General features: G+C 36.8%; 1 protein-coding gene across 4 annotated transcripts; it reads left to right on the forward strand.

Annotated features, from left to right (window-relative positions):
- The first annotated feature begins 266 nt into the window (after nucleotides 1–266).
- Nucleotides 267–22546, forward strand: LOC121975930. Of its 4 annotated transcripts, none has more exons than XM_042527863.1 (11): nucleotides 267–782; nucleotides 863–1022; nucleotides 1103–1285; nucleotides 1427–1526; nucleotides 1611–1641; nucleotides 7725–7767; nucleotides 15684–15836; nucleotides 17096–19232; nucleotides 19898–21218; nucleotides 21976–22059; nucleotides 22217–22546. In XM_042527863.1, exons 2-11 carry the CDS (start codon nucleotides 964–966, stop codon nucleotides 22273–22275), a joined length of 4170 nt encoding a protein of 1389 aa, XP_042383797.1. In that variant the 5' UTR covers nucleotides 267–782; nucleotides 863–963; the 3' UTR covers nucleotides 22276–22546. The 4 variants fall into 4 exon arrangements, with proteins under 4 accessions (XP_042383797.1, XP_042383798.1, XP_042383799.1 ...); XM_042527864.1 differs by having other exon boundaries at nucleotides 886–1022; XM_042527865.1 differs by having other exon boundaries at nucleotides 267–661; nucleotides 833–1022.
- Nucleotides 22547–23263: the final 717 nt, after the last annotated feature.

Genomic DNA, 23263 nt, shown 5'->3' on the forward strand with positions numbered 1-23263 from the left:
AAAATTTTAAAATATATATTTAATGGTAAAATTTAAAATATTTGATAGTGATGGATCTCATAAATATTTAATTTATAAAATATTTAATTATAATATTTATAATATTTTAAAAAATAAAATATTTAATTGATAATGTGACCGGAAAATTGAAATATTTGATTTATTATGGGTGCTCGTGTAAATTTCTGAGCCTCCAGAGGCATTCTCGGTACTCTAATCCATCTAGAGCTACTTAAAAAAAGCTGTCCATGAAATGCCACGGCACTCTCTCTCCTCAACTCCTCCACTCCTCGCTTCTCTCTCTTCTCATCTTCGACTTCTCTTTGAGTAAGAGGAGAGCAGATAGCGGGCGGCAGAAGAGTAAAGCAACCGCCTCCCCTGCCTCCTGCCGCTTCTCTTCTCCATTGTCCTCATCTCGTTCCGTGTCGGTCTTCCGACCTTCCTCCATTGCTCTCACCTCTCGATCTCTTTCTACCTACCCCGCCCACGGTTGCTGGGATCCCAGATCGAGGCAGAAGGCGCCTGGAGAAGCCGACGAGGTCCATTCTTGACACCTTCCTACGGCTCTTCCTCGTTTCCAGCGCCTCAAATACACGATCGGCCGGTCGCGGGGTCCTTGGACTCCCTGCCTCACGATGCTCCGGCATTGTGGTAGTCAGTGGTGAGTCGGCTAAATCTAAGCGAATGCTCGTTGTTGTCTTCTCTGGGTTTTGATTCCAGAGTGGGCCGTCACTTTGCTGGCTTGATCTAGTAGATCTGAATCGAGCTTCCATCTTGATGAGGTTTGCAAGTTGTGATTTTTGTTGTTTTATCGTGTGGCTCGTGGAATCAGACTGGCATGGCAACCGATTTTACTGGATAGGTCGCGTGTCTGCCATATTGTAGAGCTCGAGGGCTTCGGATTTTTTGATCGTGTGGTGTTGCTGTTGAACGGATAAGGAAGAGCTTTTTCAGGCTAAGAAGATGGACTCTGACACTCCTCTCGACTGTGCTGTATTTGAGCTATCGCCAAGGCGGTCAAGGTGAAATCCACCTTCAAGATGAGTTTTAGTTTCAATTTTCATTAGCTGCTTGAAGTGGGAAAAAAAAACACATCTTGCAGATGCGAGCTGTTTGTATCTGGAAATGGGAGGACCGAGAAGATTGCCTCTGGTTTCTTAAAGCCATTTCTCACACATTTGAAGGTTGCAGAAGAGCAGGCTGCGTGTTCAGACGAGATGATAAAACTGGAAGTTGACGGATCAACGAGTGGCCACGGATGGTTTAATAAAGGAACTCTGGAAAGGTTCAGTTGAGATAATGTCATAAATCACTGTTGATCAAATTAGGTCTTTAGGCAATGAGCTACGGGTTGTTTTACTCCTTGATCCTTCAGTGTTTGTTAGAATCTTCTGTCCAATTTGCTTAGAATAGTTATTGGCTGCAGGTTTGTTCGGTTTGTCAGTACTCCTGAGGTGCTGGAGTCAGCCATCACCTGTGACGCAGAGATATCACAGTTGGAAGGCGCCAGACGAATATATTCACAGGCAGTCCCATTGATCATGGAACTTAGTTTGGATTTAGACTTGCTTACATTTTGATAATGCTGAAATAACTACTCTGTAATGCAGGGTATCGGAAATACACTTTCTTGTAGACCAGGTAAGCTTAGTTTTGTTTCCTTTATATCTACATAATGATTATTTTTTTTCTTGATGAGGTGTACCTAAATCTTTTATTATTCTTTTCTTTTGTTTTCTGAGTTTATGCATTTCATGATAGCCTTTGTTTCCTTTGTCCTCCCTCTATGAAATTAACATACAACTTTGATAATGATGTGAGATGAAATATGTATCCACCATGGGAATGAAGGGTCAAACTCATTTGTGTCTCCATTTGGAAGTAAATTGAAAGGATGGAAAAAAAACTCCCTATTTCTTATTTTTAGAGGTTTGGATCTATTCTTCTCCATCTCACATGGAACTTGTGTGACAATTAATCTATACAGTGCTTTTGCATGGAGTCAGTTATCAGGTGGTGCATTCCAGGTGCAATTGCAACTTGATGGAAATTAACAACTTCCTTTATTTGCCCCCCAAAAGAAGGGCACAAGAAACCCATGCCAGTGAAAGGAACTAACAAAGACATGATAAGGGAAACAAAGGAAATGGCGTTGGCATAGACCCTCGATTAACAATAATTTCCTGCAAATGTTGAAGGGGCAATCACCATGCACACCGATGAGGTGATGAGTAGGAGACAAGAGAGTGACATGTAGGTTCAGCGGAGGTCGGCAAGAGGGGGGTGAATTGCTGAAAACAAAAATTAAACTATACCCTCCTCGTGCTTTCAACTCAATTAGTGCAATAGTAAATAAAGCAGTAAAGTAATAAAGTAGTAAATAGAAAAGAAACAGGAATTTAACCTGGTTACAACCAAGGAGGTTGTTAATCCAGGGTAATGAGAAGCGCACTAAAAAGAATCTCCTTTACTGAAGGCGGAGAAGCCTTTTACACTTTGGAAGCTTAGAACTATTGCTAGGAGTGGCTACACACTTGATTGTTTGAGTTGTATTGAATTCCTAGCTCCAGGGGCCTTTAAATAGCCTCTGGAAATCTGATCTCGAGGGTCCAAGGCGCCTCCAATAGAGGTCCAAGGCGCCTCCAAGGGTTGAGCGGATAAAACTTTATTCGCAACTCGAAACAGTCAGTTTGACCTGTTGAAGGCGCCTTCAACAAGGCTGAAGGCGCCTTCAAGCTGGAGGCGCCCACAACAAGGCTGAAGGCGCCTTCAAGATGGAGGCGCCTCCAAGCCTGATGGAGGCGCCTCCAAGCTGGCAGCTCAAATTTCAGCTTGCTTTCTTCAGCTTTCGACGCTCCGTTCTTTTGGGTGATTTCGGTCAACCGAAATAGGGCTCACCCGAACCCAATTCCCGACCTTCTTCTCGAGCAGTCTTCCTCCTCGGCTTAACGCCCCTCGAACGCCGCGCACGTTCTTCTCGCCCACCGGTGTACTCTTCCGCAGCTCTCTCGTCCTTCGGACGCACCGAGCCCGTCGGCTCCCTTTCGGTGTCATCCTTCTCGCTAACTACGTCTTCCGCTCAACTTCCTGCGCTCCTAAGCTCCTGCACACTCAGACACAAGGATCAAACACAACATGACCTAATCAACTTGGTTGATCACATCAAAACACCCACGGGGTCCAACAATCTCCCCCTTTTTGATGTGCATCAACCCAAGTTCAAGTTAGGGTAAAAACAGACACAGAAAGTAATTTTAAAGAAAATTACTAAACTAACATGTTAAGCATAAGTTTTGCAATAAATAAAATTGCAACAATATATAACACGTTTTAGAAAAAATATATAGAAAACAAAAATTTTAATTTTCCTAACTCCCCCTAAACTTGTAAACCTTGTACTAATCTCTCCCCCTTTGATCACAGCAAAAACAGGGGATAACTCAAAAAAATATTTTAGAAAATTTCTAGTTAATAAAAATGATATCTCAGAAAATTGAATTTTCATAATAATTTCTAAGTCAAAATCGATTTTTTTTAGAATTTTTCAAAAATGTTTGAAAAACTTTCAAAGCATTATTTAATTCTTGTTTAATGCTTTTTCAGAAAGTTAATAAACATTTTCTTTCAATATTTTAGCTTCCAGGTCGTGGCGAGGCACTAGGCCTTCTTGGTTATTGGAGCAACAACCACTTCCTTAGACAAAGCTTCCATAAAGAATTTCAATGTTTAACTTTCTCATTATAAGCTTTTAACTAAAAGAGAAATTTAAACTAACAAAGATTTTGGAACCCAATAAAGATTCCTTCCTACAGGGTTGGTCAGGAACTTAGGGGGTACATGATTTTTGAGCACTTTTCTAAGTTGACCCTGGTGTTTTCTAATGTACCAATTTAATTTTCCATAAATTCTTAATTTTGATTTAGGAAATTTATTTAAGCATGCATCATGATATTTCAATTTCTCAATTTCAACTTTTAATTTTTAATTTTCTAACTTTAAATTATCATACATTTCTACTGGACATGCTTTTGCAAGGATCAATTTCAATTCACTATTTTCTTTTTCTAATTGATCTAATTCTTTGGACAGAGACTTGATAAATTTAAAAGACTGAGTCGGGGTTAGATTGCGTACCTTACTTACCTGATCTGTCACTGCTGCTTTCTTCTTCTGAGGTTCCTCCTCCTTCATCGATGCTCATCTCTGAGCTAGACGTTTCTTCTAGCTGATGGTTGACCATCAGTGCTATCCCCGAGAATTTTTCGACTTCTGATTCGGAGAACGACGAATCATCCCACGTGGCCTTTAAGTTGTGTTTGGGTCGAGCTGGATTCTTGCTCCTTTCCTTATCCTTCTGTTTGCTCTTTAATTTTGGGCAGTCCTCCTTGATATGCCCTTCTTCGTTGCAGTTGTATCAACGAATTGTTCTTTTCTTTCGTTGATGCCTCTGCGATCTAAACTTATTAGTATTAAAAAATTTATTGAAGCGTTTTACCAGTAGTGCCGCTTCGGATTCGTCGACTGAGGCTTCTGAGTCAGAACCGTTTATTTTTGTCTTTAAGACAATGTTCTGACTGGTCTTCTCCACTCCATTGGGCTCTGCAATTCGAGATTCGTGAAGTTCAAAAGTAGAAAATAATTGTTCTAACGTACTTATCTCAAAGTCCTTAGAGATGTAGTACGCATCTACTAAGGAGGCCCAATCGGAAGTTCTCAGAAAAGCGTTGAGCGCGTACCGGATCGAGTCCCGGTTCGTTACTTCTTCTCCAAGGTTGTTGAGTTGAGTTATCAGCTCTTTGATCCTCGCTTGGAGTTGCGCTACCTTCTCACCTTGGTTCATCCGGAGGTTCGTCAACTGGGTCCGGAGGATGTCGCGCCTCGCTAGCTTTGCTTCGGAGGTACCTTTGTGAAGCTCCAGGAATTTTTCCCAGAGATCTTTCGCGAAGTCGTAGCTTCCGATCCGATTTACTTCCTGAGGCGGCAGAACGCTGAGTAGGTGGAACTCAGCCTTCCCGTTGGCGACGAAATCTGCTTGTTCCTTTTTCGTCCAGGTGTTTTCCTCCTTATCTTTCGGAACTGCATAGCCATATTTCATTATTAAAAGAATGTCAAATTCAGTTTTAAAAAATACCTCCATTTTGCGTTTCCATGTGGCGAAGTCTCCGTCGAACTTCGGGGGATGGATGTTCGCTCCGGCCATCGTCTTGATCGTAGTGCTTCAGTTGGCGGTTAGTCCTTCTGAGGCGATCAGGCTCTGATACTAATTGTAGGTGCAGCGGAGGCCGGCAAGAGGGGGTTGAATTGCTGAAAACAAAATTTAAACTATACCCTCCTCGTGCTTTCAACTCAATTAGTGCAATAGTAAATAAAGCAGTAAAGTAATAAAGCAATAAACAGAAAAGAAACAGGAATTTAACCTGGTTACGACCAAGGAGGTTGTTAATCCAGGGCAATGAAAAGCGCACTAAAAAGAATCTCCTTTACTGAAAGCGGAGAAGCCTTTTACACTTTGGAAGCTTAGAACTATTACTAAGAGTGGCTACACACTTGATTGCTTGAGTTGTATTGAATTCCTAGCTCCAGGGGCCTTTAAATAGCCTCTGGAAATCTGATCTCGAGGGTCCAAGGCGCCTCCAATAAGGGTCCAAGGCGCCTCCAAGGGTTGAGCGGATAAAACTTTATCCGCAGCTCGAAACGGTCAGTTTGACCTGTTGAAGGCGCCTTCAACAAGGCTGAAGGCGCCTTCAAGCTGAAGGCGCCTCCAAGCCTGATGGAGGCGCCTCCAAGCTGGCAGCTCAAATTCCAGCTTGCTTTCTTCAGCTTTCGACACTCCGTTCTTTTGGGTGATTTCGGCCAACCGGAATAGGGCTCACTCGAACCCAATTCCCGGCCTTCTCCTCGAGCAGTCTTCCTCTCCGGCTTAACGCCCCTCGAACGCCGCGCATGTTCTTCTCGCCCACCGGTGTACTCTTCCGCAGCTCTCTCGTCCTTCGGACGCACCGAGCCCCTCGGCTCGACTTCCTGCGCTCCTAAGCTCCTGCACACTCAGATCAAACACAGCAGGACCTAACCAACTTGGTTGATCACATCAAAACACCCACGGGTCCAACATGACACACAAACAAGATGTGTTTTAGGAATTGATGCTTGCATGAAGGTACAAGATTTATGTGAACATAGGCTTCCTTATCTGGATATAGTATGTCCGCTTATCTCAGCAAACCAAACACTAGATAGTGACCCAGTGGTCTCCCACTTGTAACATTATCCCATGGAGACTTGAATTGCCTAGGAAATCCAATGGTCAGATTTAAACTTCTTTGTTTTCATATTAAGCCATGACTATAATAATACTTGAATCTTTGTAATAAAATTTATGTTTTGTTGCATCTCAGTATTCGTGTCTAAAATCAGACCCTTGCATATAGAGTCACTGTGATCCCCACTTAGAAAATGATGTGCTGAACACCTACATACACGTGTATTGAATTCTCATATTTGACTACTTGTAAGTAAGAAAAATAGATGTTCAATTTAAGTGTAAGATTTAAGACCATCATGTAAGTTTTGTTGCATTCCTTTTTTTTGCTTGTTTGTAAGGTTGACCCCGTAAGTTAAGAATTTTTACTAGGTATCTGCTGCTCACTAGTCTGATGCCTCAATCTTCTCTCTTGCTCACTATCTATTGAGAGAGGCTATAACGAATTGCGACATAAAAATAATCTCTCTTGATAAATGGAGGCCTAAAATTCCTTTTTAATTAAAATATGATTATGAGGTAATTATGGGCCCAATTGGACTATAATACAGTTTTACTAAAAGTATGTTCGATAATCTATAATATAGTTTTATTCAATAATAACAATACAGATCATTTTTATTTTGATTATTATCGATTGTTGTTATCTATAATTCTTTATGAATAATGTTTTATTATTTGATAATTGTCTAGTAGATTTAACATGTAAAGTTATAATATGAGTTTATCAAATAATAGTAGTAAGTAATTGCTGATATGATGATTAATAATAACAATAATATGATATTATTAATACTTTGATAATAAATTTGTTTTTTTATCTAATTTTATCTATGCCATTATTGACTATTTGCACAATGTTAATATGCACAATATGCATCTTTTTAAGATTTTGAACATCTTTTGAAATATATCTTAATATTTTTTTTTCTTTTCTTCCTTTAAATTCTAGTTCACCTATATTCCCAATTTGATAATTATTAACCATCTGGCAATCATGACTTAAATTTTTTGCATCTTTTATCCAATATTGAATGAGGAGATCTTGATGAAGATATAACCAATAGGATAATGAGTGACTAAAATGGACATAGAAAAGGTTCTAAACTTTACTTATGTGATTGTCTTTGGACAAAAAGAGAAGTTTTATGTGACTTTGGTACAACTAATCATACTTATATGGGTCAAAGTGGTGGACACCCATGATTTGAAGACATGAGGCATAAAGGGAGAACAAGGAAAATTCTATTACTAGCCTATTGAAAAGTGATTTAAAACATCTAGATGTTACTAGCATATAGCTTTACATATTTTATTGGTGGAATGAGATTCATACGACTGACACCAATACCTGAGCCCTAACTAGTTTGGTAGAATCATCTTCACCAAATTAGTTAGGCCTCAGGTTATTGCATATAAAGTGATCTCTTGTTGGCTTGATAATATCTTTCGCTTTTTCTCGCAGGTGAAGATGTTATCAATTCTGTAGAAGATGCAGATGTAACAAAGTATGTTTTTATTGCTTATCATGCAAATTTTGATCAACATATTTATTTTTTGTTCTAGTTGTGTGGGCAATCTTTCATTAAGATTACACCTATGAAACAATTTATGAAGCAAGAACTTTTTGAATTTTTTATGAACTGTTAGCTCAGTATTTGAATGGATGGAGTATGTACCATTCAATAATGAATTAACTTGCCTTTTGGCCCTATTTCTTTGTTTAATTATTTAATTATATGTCCTAGCAGCGAGTTACTAGATTCAAAGTTTGTTAAATCAAGGTTCAATCATGATTGTTATGATAAAATTTTGAATTGTGAATCATAAGATTTAGCTGACAAAATGTGAGATAGGTTAAAAAGATTACTATATTTTGGCATTGTAAAACATGTTTAATAATATTATTGATTAACTAGGTTCATATCTCACCTAGACAAACAAATACAGTATATTTCTACTTCATGTAGCTCCAACAATGCAAAGTTGAATTGACACTTATCTCCTCAACTTCCATCAACATAGTTGAAGAGAGGAAGATAAAGACACCAACAATGCAAAGCGAAGCGAGAAAGAGAAAAGGACTTCTTCTCAGCCTTGTTAACTCCACTTCGGCTGTCAATTCAGGTCTCAATGTGACAAGATTTGCATCATTTCATCAATGTTGAGCGTAGAGTCCAACCTCATGGTTGTTTCTGAGTTTCCACATATTCTAAGTTATCTGCCCCAACATTCCACTCACCTTTCTTTTTCTATCAAGCAATAAAAATTTTACTTTTCCCCCTTTTATAATGGACTTGACAACTTGCTTTAATTACTGTGGCTAGGATTAACTTTAATATGTCAGTTTTTTTATTTCTTAACGACTTCATTTTTCCCCAAATATGATTCTTATGTAATCATATTAAATCAGAACAAATAATCATAATTATATATGATATAATGTCTTTCTACATCCAATTTGTATTATATTGATAAAAATCTATAAATCATGAATTGTACAATTACGACAATAGTGCTAGACAAGGTTTAAAGTATGATTTTGTGTCAATTTTGGGCTTAAGCCAAAATGGTTTTGCTACCATGTTATGTTGATGCTTGACACACTTCAAAGCTTGCTGAGATCAACTTAATTTTTTTTATAATCCTATAATTGTTTTTTACTTGACTTGTTTACCTTCAATTATAATAAGTCAACAACAACTGAGGAACAAGTCACAATAATATAACTATCATTTGATAAAATTATCACATCTTATTGATACCAAAAATGATCGTCATACATCGGATGAGAGCATTTGGTCATGCAACATCTTAGTGAGATCACTCATAATTTTCAAAGAGAAGATAAACATTCTCTTTGGATATTTGATGTTGGAGGTAGTTTCTCCATGTATCTGGCTAACTAATGAGTTGAACTTGGACTGGCTGCCAAAAACTGGAATAAATACAATTATAGGATATTGATACATCTTAATCTCTCCAACTTTTGTGTTACTCATCTTTGTTGTTGGTGGCGGTCCAGATGATGTTTCTTCTCTTCCTATCCCTACTTGTTTTATAGTATCACTTCATCCCTGCGACCTACAACTGAAATCAAAGAACAAGTTATAGGAAGAAAACCTTCATGTCCCAGCCTGCTTTGGGCGGATTGGCAGAGAGGCACTGTCACAGTTAGGACTATCAAAATTGTGTTATAACAAGCAACACAGTGGCATTTACCTGTTCAGTGGCACAGTGGCAAGATGATATGTTTTCACTATGCTTAATTGGCACTTGAAACCATGATGCTAGATTTGCAGGATAAGGTATCCAACATGTTTGGATATTTTTCACAATTCCAATTTCTCCAACTAGAGATATCCGCTACCTTAGCGGCCCCCCTAGTGCCGGCCCCACGGATATAGAGGGAGGTTCATGCAGGTACACAGGCCATAGGCGCATGGCGGGGTAAACCTTAGGTCGTCAGTTCCTGAGAATCGACCCCTGGCCATTACGCATTTTAGTAAGAAACAAAAGGAAACAAACAAAAGGAAAAATAAAATAAAATGTAAAATTTGGTCAGTCAGACTTTGCCACACTGCATTTTTTTCAAATTTTGAGCTTGTCTAGATGAATCCAAAATCTGTTTCTAGTCCAACCAATCAAAAGAAATGATTGGTCATTATTGTATTATTGTCTTGTTTCCCTTAGGTTAAAAGAATAATTGTATAAAACTATGGTACTATCCATAGGTGAGAGTGTTAAGTCTTATTAAATAATGGACTCACAGTGCCCTGATCTGATTTCACAGACCGCTATTTGTTCCTATGTAGGGAAACAAGTTTGACTGTCATGGTTAAATTTTGGGTCTTTTTTCAGCCAGGTCCTTGTTTCCCCACTTTTAGAAAATAAAGTCTCAAACACTTAGATCTGTACCCGTGTTAAATACTTGACATCCAAGTTCAAGTAATTTAAGTGGCTGCATCATTCCCAAGCAATAGTGTGTGACTACATACAAGGGATGAAAATAACAGCTTAAGTAAATCAATTTTCCAATCACCAAATCACTGCAAGAATTAGAGTTATTTGATTCTTGCCTGTGTGTTTATTAATCCAATCTCCTCTGGCAATATTCTCTTTGTAGATGCACTGTTTAGCTCCCTCCATATGGGCCGGCACTAGGGGGTTGTTAAGGTAGCAGATTTTTTTTTTTTTGTAGATGCACTGTATCTAAACTAGCAAATCAGGTTTCCTATTGGGGTTGTGTAAGAGCTGTCCATATGCCTGGCTGCTGTCATAACCACAATGTTCATTATCAAATGTAATTATGAAATCTAGTGGTTGTCAAAGATTGTTCAACTTATACATACCACTGGGTTTTTTTTATACTCAAAGACTGAAAATATGAGGAAAATAATTATTTCCACTTAACTAGAATAGGTACAAGGCTCTCCTTTTATAGAGAGAATTTACAATAGACAAGGAAACTAATGAAAAGGAAACTAAATAAAGCTAAAATTTGGCAGATTATACTTTCCTATATTTTCTGATTTGTATATCTTTTACAATCTATATTCATATAAGAAACGATCTTGGAATATTCCTGAAATTATGACTAAATCAAGGACTTTAATGACAGAATTTCCAACACTTCCCATTTAGCTGGTTTGAAGATATCTTCTAGCCAGCTTGCTAGTAAGTTTATCAAATTGTTTCTTGTGTAGTCCCTTTGTCAATACATCAGCTAATTGTTCATCTATTGGAAGATATGTCATGCATATTATTCATTTTCTCCTTGATGAAATGTTTATACACTTCTATATGCATTGTGCAATCATGAAGAACTGGATTTTGAGCTATGGAAATAACATCTTTATTGTCACAATAAACCTTCATAGGAGTTGAGTAATAAGCTTCAATTCTTCAAGAATTCTTTTGATCCACATCACCTCACAGATTCCATGAGATTATGCTTCATCAACACTACTTTTGGCTACCACATTTTGTTTTTTACTTTGCAATGTAACTAGGTTCCCTCTAACAAAAGAACAGTAGCCTGATGTTTATCTCTTGTCCGTAACACTCCTTCCCATTCTGCATCTGTGTATACTTCTATTTGAAGATGTCTATGTTTCCTGAATAATAAACTTCTTTGGAGTTCCTTTCAAATATCTCAATATCCTATATATGGCCTCGAAATGTTCCGCTCTTGGTGAGTGCATGAACTGACTTACCATGCTAATTGTGAAAGTGATATCAAGCCACGTATGAGACAAGTAAATCAATTTTCCTACGAGTCTCTGATATAGTCCTTGGGCCTTAGCAGCTTGTAACTTCAAGTTAGGCTCAATTGAAGTCTCAACCATTTTATACCCAAGCAAACATGTTTCTCTAAGGAGATCAAGAATATACTTTCTTTAATTAACAAATATACCTTGGATCTTGCAAATTCCATTCCGAGGAAAAACTTAGGACTCTCGGATCCTTAATTTGAAATTCTTTTGTGAGTTTCTTCTTTAGGACTGCTAATTTTGTTTCATCATCGCCAGTTAAGAAATGTCATCAACATAAACAATCAAAAAATAACAACGTTACCTTTTTTTAATGTTTATAAAATATTATGTAATTTGCTTGACTATGCAAGAAGCCATAACTGATAACAGCCTTTTCAAAGCGTTCAAATCACACTGTTGGTGACTGTTTGAGTTCATATAATGTCTTGTTTAACTTCCACGCTTTTCCACTCAAGTCTCTTCTCAAATCTAGACGGTAGGCTCATGAACACCTCCTCTTCTACATCACCATTGAGAAATACGTTTTTAATGTCAAGTTGATGTAGTGACCAATCGGAATTTATTTCAAGAGATAACAGGACTCTGATAGAGTTTAACTTAGCAATTGGAGCAAAAGTCTCTTGATAATCAATTCCATAAGTTTGAGTGAAGCCTTTAGCCATGAGTCTACCCTTGTACCTTTCAATACTTCCATCAGCTTTACATTTTATTGTAAACACTCATTTACACCCAACTAGTTTCTTACCTTTGAGTAGATCAACTATCTCCCAAGTGTCACTTCTCTTTAAAGCATTCAACTCTTCCATGACTGCTAATTTCCAGCTTGGATCATCCAAAGCTTCCTGTATATTCCTTGGAACAAACAAGTGTGAAATCCTAAAAGTAAAAACTTTATGGTTTTTTTGATAGTCTTTGATAGGAAAAAATAATTTGCAATAGGATGATTAGTGCAATTTCGAATACCTTTCCTAATTGCTATAGGAATATAGATCAGGAATAGTAGGTGAATAATTAGGCACAATGGGAGGAATCAAAGTTGGACTTGGGATAGGGTTACATGAAATTTTGATGCCAAAGCTCGAATTTTCAGACTGGTGTTGTGGATGCTTGATATTTGAGTCTTTATTTCTAATGAAATCTCTTCCTGGTATAAACCTGAGGCTCCGGACTTAGATCATGGTGATCAGTTTGTAGAGGTAAGTGACTATTTTCAAGATTGTCCAGAAAAATGATATTGGGAAGTGGGATAGAAATGCCCCAAAAATTGTCTTTTACTTGTCGTCATTGAAGAGAATTTTTGGTAAAATAGGGTTTTGTTTCTAAAAAAGGCATATCCGTGCTCACATAAAATTTTTTTGTTTGAAGATCGAAACACTTATACCCCTTTTTGTTTGGTGAATAACCCAAGAATACGTATTTTATTGCACGTGGTTCAAGTTTTGAACGAAATTGACATGGCACATGAACATATACAGTACATCTAAAAACTTTGACAGATAAATCAAAAATCAATTTTATTTCATGAAATTTTTTTTTAAGACAATCTAGAGATGTTTTGTATTCTAACACCTTAATAGGTATCTTTATCAAATAAGAGGAGGTTAAAATTGCTTCATCCCATAAATACTTAGGAACACGTATATAAAACATTATGGCATGTGCTACTTCAAGTAAATTTTTTTTTGGTTCTACAATGTCATTGTGTTGAGGGGTATCCCGACAAGTAGATTGATGAAAAAAAATTTTTATTCAAAAAATCACCCTAAGCTCTCATTAAAATATTTGTTCCATTGTCAGAATATAAAATACAAATTTTGGTTTGAAATTGGTTTTCAATCAGTGTAAAAATTTTTGAATAAAATTCTCACTTCAGAATTTTTTATTCATCAGATAAATCCAACATAAACGCGTATGGTCATCAATAAATGCTACAAATTATTTTTTTCTACAAAGAGTAGTAGTTTTAGATGGGCGCCAAACATCAGCATGAATCAAATAAAAAGGTTTGAAGGTTTGGTAAATCTTTGGCAAATAAGTTGAGCGATCAGATTTTGCAAAAATACAAGTTTCACAATGTAAAGAAGAACAATTAATGCCTTTAAATAATTCTAGAAATAAGTTTTTTAAATAAAGAAAACTAGGATGTCCTAGTCTATAGTGTCACAGTATTATTTTTTCTCAAATCGAGTTTGTTTGATACTGTTAAAGCTCTGAGCTTTTTTATTACTAATAGGTATTTCATCCCGGTAGTAAAGACTTTCAATCATCCTAGCACGCCCAATCATCATCCCCGAGTTTTAGTCTTGAATTTCACAATGTGATTTAAGAAATATAATGCAACAGTTAGAATCTTTAGATAGTTTACTAACAGATAAAAGGTTGTATGCTAATTTAGGAATATGAAGAATTGAATTGAGATTTTTTCTCGGTTAGTTTAATGTCTTTTTCTTGCAATAGGTGAAAAACTACCATCGACAATTCTAATTTTCTCATTTCCAGAATAAGGGAAATAAATATTAAATAAGTGAGAGTAACTAGACATGTGATATGAGGCTTCAGAATCTATAATCCACAGAGAGGAGTTTAAACAAGAGAGAGCTTTAGGATTGTTACCTGTTTGTGCCAAGGAAACACTAGGAATACCATATGAGAAGTTGGATTTTATCAGCTTCAAGAATTGATTAATCCGCTCTTTGTTGAAGGAACCTGAGTTGACTTCATTGAATTCTACGATTCTTCTCTCCTTGCTTATTGCTTTTTCGGTTGGCAGGTTTGCTATAAATTTTCCAACATGTCTCACGTGTATGCCGAGACTTGTTGCAAAAATCGCACCAAACTCGTGGCTTATCATCAGACCTACATTGGTAATTTGCAGTCTTGTAGGTAGCATCAGTGAATAAGGTAGAATTTTCAATTGACTCATTGGTACTCCTTTTTCCCAGCATGACACTCCTTTAGCTTTCTTCTCTTCTGAATTCGGCAAATACTTCACCAATGGATTGGATAGGAGGTTTCCCAATAATCCTTCCTCGTACTTCATCAAATTCAACGTTGATACCAGCAAGAAATTTGTAAATACGATTGTTTTCCATAGTTTTCTTGTGGTGGTTGTAGTCATCAGCACATTTCCATTTGTATGTGCTGAAGAGTTCAAGATTCTACCACAGCCTTTTCAACGAATTGAAGTATTTGGTAACGGAATCATCTCTTTGACAAATTTCCCCTAACTTTAAAGTCAATTCAAAAACCTGAGATTGGTTTCCTAGGTCAAAATAAATCTGACTAACATTATCCCATAACTCTTTTACAGTAGGATAGTACATGTAATTGGTACTTATATTCTCCTCCTTAGAGTTGACTAGCCATGTCATAACCATAGAGTTTTTAGCATCTCATGTGGCATGTAGTGGATCATTAACATTAAGAGCCTTTTTGTATCTGTGATGTAACTGATTTTTCCTTACCCACGAATATACATTCGGACAGATTGCGACCCTCGGAGGAAGTTGTCACCATTATGGTGGTGATTTGGACTGAATGAGAGTTAGAATGGTGTTGCAGGGTCTCAGAGGGTTTTATCGTGACAAGGGATTGTAGTGGTTTTGGACGTGACTTCTGATATTGGCTACTACAATTTTATTGTTGTTGTATATATATTTTTTTTCCTTCTTGCTCTGATACCAAGACAGAAAATATGAGGAAAATAATTATTTCCACTTAACTAGAATAGGTACAAGGCTCTCCTTTTATAGAGAGAATTTACAATAGGAAAGGAAACTAATGAAAAGGAAACTAAATAAAGCTAATATTTGACATATTATACTGTCCTATTTTTTCTAATTTGTATATCTTTACAAAAATGATCCTGGCATACTCCTGAAATTATGACTAAATCAAGGACTTTAATGACAGAATTTCCGGCACTCAAAATAAAATGTGTGATTTCATTCATAGAACCCCATAGTTTCCTACATTTTAGTTTCTCAAAATAACTGTAGCATTTGCTAATGAAACTTCAAAATAATTTGCCAATCAGTTTCCTTGAATGCGCTCCAAAATTTTCTAATATGTATTAATCAAAAGCTTTAGTAAGATTGTTGGATAGCTAATTCTTTTTCTTATCAGTCTCATTATGGTTTTGTTGTCAGGAACGAACTTCTAAGAGCCATTGATTTGAGGCTTGTCACTCTTAAGCAAGACCTGGCCAAAGCGTGTGCTCGGGCTTGTTCTGCTGGATTTTCTATTGATAATGTCTCTGAGCTTCTTCTCTTTGCCGAGTATTTTGGTGCAATTCGTCTAATGTAAGTAGTGGAACTCAAAATCACTTGTATTATTTTTTTTCCTGCTAAATGAGAAATGATATCTCAATTTATAATAGATGTAGCATACAGTGAGAAAAAAAAAGCTTGGTTAGCCAATTTATTTTTGTTATTGTTTCCTATTTCTTCTATCAATTTGAATGCTCTAGGCTTTTTCTTCAGGAGTAACTCTTCTTGAATGCAACCTCAATAGTTTGGATCCATTTCTTTGTAACTATTTATTGACAATGATATTTCTTCATCTATCTCGTGGGAAAAGATGTTTTCCATTATGCTGATGATGATCTGGGCCTTATCAAGGTAATTAAGGATTAGTGGCATCACCATTGCAATGTTAAAACTTGTTCTGTGGAGACTGGGTGCACAGGCACATTCTATTTACACATTCTCCATACATTCTTCCCTTCAGCTTGTGGTGGCATAGGGCTAGCTAACACATCACAAGAGAAATATGATACAACCAATTAATTTGTCAGTTTGCTTCTGACCAGGCAATACCTGTCCTGTCCATGTCCTGGCTGGCTGGGACTGCAGAATTGGTACGATATCTACCAAGATCCTTGTATCTTGTTTAGTACAAGACCCACAATTTGTTGAGTGATATCAAGAGCTCTGCCAGTTTATATAGCTTGTATGCTTCCTACTTTGCTAGTGAGGTAGAATGGTAATGCCAGTTCAAATGTTAAACCATCAAATTTCAAGATATGAAGAATCTATTGACTAGTAATTATGATGGGACCGTGCTTTATGTGTTCATGTTATCTGGGTAAGCCATCGACTAGTAATTGTGATGGGAGTATTTATTATGTCTTCATGTCATCTAGGTAAGCCATTGCCAGAAGTAAGTTGTGTTTTTCACTTCCTGAAAGTCAAACATGATCAATGCTGTAACATCTTGTTAGTTGTCAACAGAACCATGCCTTATTTGATCTGGGTTATCTAATAAAAGTTAGTGCACAAATATAATGTAACTGTTAAAGCTGATCAAGCTTAATCAGCAAACATCGTTATAAGAATTAGTGGTAAAAACATCAAAGTTCATAGATATGAATGCCTCCAACTAATCTAGACAGCATAGTTCATGTATGCTAGGATCTTTGTATTTTTCATATTCATTAAATTTCACAAGAGTTTGTGATTCTTGTTAGACAAGGTGACTTATTTCTTTTTCTATCAGTATATCATTTCTTCTTTCTCTCATATTGCAATTTTCATACTGATGCATGGTATATTGTCAACAGTGAGGCATGCAACAAATTCATTTTCCTTTGTCAAAAGTATCCCGATCTTATTGCCCATCAGTCACAGTCTCTGCATCAGCATTTGAAAAGCTTTGCAGACAAGAACCTCTGTTCCTCTTCAAGCTCAGACATGTCAACAGATGAGCCAGAGTTGCAAGTTGGTGCTAGTAAACCTCCTGTTGGTGGTGATCCTCAAGATCAGAAACCTAACAGCCAAACATTAAGGACAGTGTCGACAGTGTTTTCAGGTGCAACTCAGCAAGCCATGTCCATCCTGCGGCAGAAGGCAGTGTCGGAGGAGCCTATTTCCTCTGCTTCATCAGCTAATGAGCCATCTCGGCAGGATGGAGGGGGATCTAGACGGCTAAGTGTCCAGGACCGAATCAACATGTTTGAAAGCAAACAAAAGGAACAGTCAGCAAACTCTGGAAATATCATTTCTGCAGGTGCCAATAGGGTAATATCAGGTAAAGGCCATAGGAGGCTCTCTTCTGATGTTTCGGAGAAGTCAGTGTTGAGAAGGTGGAGTGGTGCTAGTGACATGAGCATTGATCTTACCAGCAGCACCAGTAACAGTATGAATGATGTTAGAGGAAGTGGGAGCACTGTTGAAACACCTACTTCTACCAACTTACAGCTTCCATTGAGAAATAAAACTGAGGAGACCAAGGCCGCAGGATTGAGGGATACTGTCACATCACAATGCTGGTTGGATCAAAGAACAACAGATACTTCACCTTCATTGCATTCCGAGGACAAAGGATTTTCTGGTGATGGAGATCGAAACAAGGATGAAGGTGTCAGGTCCTCTATTAACAAGAAAAGGCCAGATGTAGAGAAGGGCAAGCACTGTGTCAGTGCTTCTACAGGACAGGATGAACAAATGGGAATTGACAATAAAAATTGTAAGGTTGTACACCAAAAAACCCTTCCAGTAAACAGAAATGATACTGATTCACTAAATCTCGCAATATCTACCTTACAGTCAGAAGAAGGGAACCAATTTCAAATGAAAGATCAAATAACACTTCTTGAAGTAGGACAAACTCGATCTATTGCCACCGAGCAACTTGATCGGAGAGATCAAGAAATTGCACATCCTTGGACCAGAGAAACTCTTGGCACAGATGGTGCTGGTACAAAGAATCAAGCAAAATTAGGCAACCAATCCTCGACATCTGGGAGAAGGACAAGTGTAGAAGTGAAAGCAAAAGGTCCGTTTGGTTCTCAGGTTCAGCTGAAAGTTTTATCAAGTTCACATTCAGAAAGTGATTTACAGACTTCTCAAACCCAGGGGAAAACTCTCCCTGTAAAAATGGAGGAAGCTGGAGCAAGAAATGTTCCTGCCTCACATGTAACTTCTAGAAATTCTCTAGTTAAAACAAAAGAATATGCCTATAGCATGGACAAAAAAAATCAGCAAAAATTATCCGTTTGTGAGACAAACATAGAGGAATTAAAAAATAATGAAACAAACTCTGTGCCAGCTTTGCTTTCTAGGAATTCTAAGAAAACACAGAATGTAGTTGAGCCACCTTCTACCCATCACAAGGAACAGCTTCAAGTTATGAAACAATCAAAAGGAAATCAGGACTTAAATGATGAACTAAGAACAAAGGCTAATGAGTTGGAAAAGCTTTTTGCTGCGCACAAGCTCAGAACTGCTATTGATCAGACAGCTAATAATCGAAGAAGCACACCTGTGGAATTTGATGATCAGGTTCCTGTGGCTATGGATAAAAGACATGCAATGATACCTCCTGATCACTTGCTTAAGAAATCCACGAGGGAAATTTCTGAAAAGGAAATGGAAACAGATGCCACATTTCTAAAACCAATGGCAGATAAAAAGGACTATGGTTCTGCTAATGAAAAATTTGACAACTTCAGCTCATCAAATGATTCAAGAGGAAAGTTGTATTATGCATACACGCAAAAACGGGATGCTAAGCTAGTGGTAGAGTCGCAAACAAAAAGGGCTCAAAAGGAAGCGAAAATGAAGGCAATGCGGGACAGTCTAGAACACAGTCAGGCTGAAATGAATTCAAGATACACAGTATCTGCTGCTAGACAGGTTTCAAAAAAAAAATATCTTTGGGCAGAAAAAGTGGGATCTTTTGGAAAAAGACAAAATGAGGTATTGATATGTAGTTTCTCTTCTAATTATCCTTCATTATTATGCATATTCACTATTATTGTACATAATCTCTGACTTTATCTAGAATTGTTACAGTATAGATCTAGCTGCCTACAAATTTCCAGTTGGAAAGTAATTACATCCTTAGATTTATGTATATATGGTTGACATCATAAACTATGTAACAAGCTTAAGTTAGAGTTTTAGCCATTGTTGGATTCTAGTGTGACTTGCCCATATGTTATCTTTGTCTAATTGATTGAGTATTAATCTGCACCAAATTATTTTAGTACGGTTCTAGCGATTCTGGATTTGCAATCAGTTGTGTCTATTTGGTTTTTTGTTCTGTTATCACAATTGTGTGAACTGTTCCAGTGACCAATTAATTTCTTTTTCAGATTAGCTAGAAATAAAACTTAAAACAAAGCAATGTAGCAGATAGGTAAAGAGATGGCAACCTAGCTTGTTTGTTGCTGTATCATGACATGTTTGAACCTAGATTCATACTTTTGTCAGGTACTTGTACTGCGTTCAAGTAACAGTTTATATTGTTTATTGTTGCCAATACCATCTGATAATCCATTGAATTTTTTGGGCACTAATCAGTAGCCTCAGCTTGATATTTTACGGAAATTATTTAGTGGAGCAATTTTTTCTGGTTGTAGGCTGTTGAATCTGTTGCTGAAGAGGAGGAAGACGTGGATAAACTATATGATCAAGGCCAACATACATCTTATAATGATCTGTTTGCTAATAATCATTTTAAAAGCACGAAGCTTTTGCCTAACAAAGCTTTGTCTTGTTCCACACCTCGGACAACAGTAATTTCAAATCCTAAGCCTTCTGTTAAATCTGCCAAATTAGTTTCCACAAAGAACAGATCACAAACTGAAAATCCTCTTTCTGAATCACTTCCTAACTTCACTGACTTCAGAAAGGAAAATACAAAACCATCAACAGCAATTAACAGGGTAAATAAAAGAGAAAGAATTAAAATTCTTTCTCGAAGCAAGAGCATTGTTGAAGAGACTAACCATGTTATGGAAGACAAGTCACATAGGTTTCTGTCCATGAGAAATAGTGCTGCAATGCCTGGTGAATTGGAGGACCTTTCTCTTCTCAATTCTGATATTCCTGATACTGCACTCACTGGATTTGATAAGCCACATGCAGATACAGTTTTTACCAATGAAGCTCAAAAGAGCAAGGAGCTGAAGTTGTTTGTCAGGAAAGGGAAAGGTGCCGCTCCTAGTTCAGGAATTAGCATTTCTAATCCTAAAGCCTCTGTTGTTTCAGGTATAATTCAGCAAGGCAACTCACCTGATTTGGATAAAGATACACATGAGAGATCATCTGCTCAAGAAGATCCTGAGCCTGCTGACTATCTGCTTGATGCAGATAGTGAAAAGTTAAGGTGTAGTCAAGAATATGAGAACTCCGATGATTTTGGCTCAGAGGATGGTGATTTTCAGTCACTTTCCCAAGTAGATTACAGTACAGCTCCCGTTTCCCCCAATAAGCATTCTGCAGGGAATGCAGAAGTGCCACCAGGAGAAAGCCCTCGATCATGGAACTTTAATGTGCACCCTGAGGCATCAGATATTGATGTTTGTGCAGATTCACCTATCGGCAGTCCGGCATCATGGACCTTAAATCCATTAAACCCATTGGAGGCAGATGCTGCTTGGATGAGAAAAAAATGGGGAAGTGCTCATATGCCTTTGATTGCTGCTCATGCATCACAACAATCGCGCAAGGATGTTACAAAAGGGTTCAAACGATTACTGAAATTTGGAAGGAAGAGTAGGGGTGCGGAGACTCTAGTCTCGGATTGGGTTTCTGCCTCAACAGCTTCTGAAGGTGATGATGATACTGAAGATGGTCGTGATGTGACAAACAGACCAACAGAAGATTTGAGAAAGTCTAGAATGGGTTATCCACTTGTCCATGATGGGTTTAATGAAGGAGAGATGTTTTCTGAACGAGGTAGAAATATTTTCCTTTTCGCATGAATTTCCTTTGAACGACTTCGATTTCTTCAATGTGATCTTATGGCCCGTATGCTTCACTGAAAATTTTTTCCAGAAAACATATTTTCTAGATTTTCCAATTTTTGGTGCAAAAGAAAATCATAATTAAAGGAAAATTTTTTTTAGGTCTAGGTATTTTTTTTTTTAGGAAAATGATTTTTTTTAAAAAAATAGCAGTAAATGACTCGTTCTCTTCTTCTGCTTGCCATTGTTCTCCATGTAGGTTTATTGATTCGGGCAGGATTGACATTAATTATTGAGCTTTATCTTTTATTGTGCAGAGGATGCAAACATTGATAAGGTCCCTAAGATCTTTCTTCTGAATCTCAAGTTGACAATGTTATAGTTCTAAAGATGTATGCATAAACTAACAAAGTAACACCTTTTTTTTTCGTAAATGATTGTTTAGAATGGAATGTTTAAGACCAATCAAGATGCAGTTCTCATGCTTACATTTGTGCTATAAATATTTCTATGAACTCTCAATCCATACCTTTTACTCGTTCTTTCTTCTGAATCTCAAGTTGACAATGTTATAGTTCTAAGATCCCGACCAATCAAGATGCAGTTCTCATGCTGACATTTGTGTTATAAATATTTCTATGAACTCTCAATCCATACCTTTTACTCGTTCTTTCTGTACCAGCTATTAACATTTGAAAGATTCTTCTGATTACAATGAGCAAATTGCTGAACACGGTTGGTTTATGCAGCTGAATCATTACGCAGCTCCATTCAAAACCCTCCTGCAAATTTCAAACTTAGAGAGGATCATCTGGGTGGGGGCTCCCTGAAAGGTAACAAAAGCACCCTGATTCTTGACAATTTTTTCAAAGTTCCCGACAAACAACTGCTAATATGCTGAATGATAAAATCTCAGTTGCAAGTTTGTTGTAAGATAATCATTTGGACACTTCAACTATCTTTGTTGACCCATTTCGTAAATATTTGCAGCACCACGATCTCTCTTCTCGTTATCTTCATTTCGAAGCAAGGAAACCAAGCTTAGGTGACACTGGATTGCCTGAAAGTATGATATGGCTTCGATACATATCGTTCCAATTTTCCAATAGATTCGTTATAGCGGCTTCAGTGATGAATCCCGTCTATTGTTTGCTGTGAGTTCTTACCTACCTTGCCACTGTCTTCCCATTGTAGATTTGGATGATTTATATTCTGTTAGTCTAACTTATCAATTAGCACGGCAATGTTGTATGGCCCGAGGTGTTGTCTTCTCCACTTATAGCATGCTTTTATATGATATAAAAACATTGTTTTGAACTACAGTGGGTTCGACTCAATTTTAGAATATACAATCTTCTTCAGGATTATGTATTGACGAAAGTTTTGCGCATGGGACGGTCCTTTATTACAATTTATTACAATGCTATGTTGCTGCTTCTTCAGTTGCCATTTGATCCCATCTGTGCAGTAAAATCTTTTACGTCTTGATGGATCTTGCTGTTTATATGTTTCGGCCATAAAAGTTTCTTTTTTTTTTGTAAATATCAAATGAACATCTTTTTTTTTTAAAAATGAATTTAAAATTTATGATAATTTTAATTTAAATCGTTGACAATTTCAAATGGAATATTATATGTAATAATTTATTTACTTTGGATTTAAAATTGATAGGAAAATTATAAAATTATTTAAAAGTATGGATGGATTTCAATTATCTTTTAAAATATATTTATTTATTAAGTAACCCATTCGATTATTAATTTTTTTATCCATATCATAATTAATTTATATGTTTTGATGGTCGAATTTTTGTTTAAAATGGCAAATATGCAATTACTATCTGAAAGATTAACTTTCAATTTGATTTTAGTTTATAGTTTAACTAAATTGAAATTGATTTTTTTTTTGATTATTTGGTCAACCAGAAACATGCCAAATCGATTCAGTAAAAGAAATTAAAACAAATAATTCCTCTAGCTAATAAATAGTGCTATGAGTCTAGATTCATCTCAATTGGTATTGTCAACCAAATTAAGT

Source organism: Zingiber officinale, chromosome 4B (assembly GCF_018446385.1).
Source record: "Zingiber officinale cultivar Zhangliang chromosome 4B, Zo_v1.1, whole genome shotgun sequence".
NCBI classification, from domain to species: domain Eukaryota; kingdom Viridiplantae; phylum Streptophyta; class Magnoliopsida; order Zingiberales; family Zingiberaceae; genus Zingiber; species Zingiber officinale.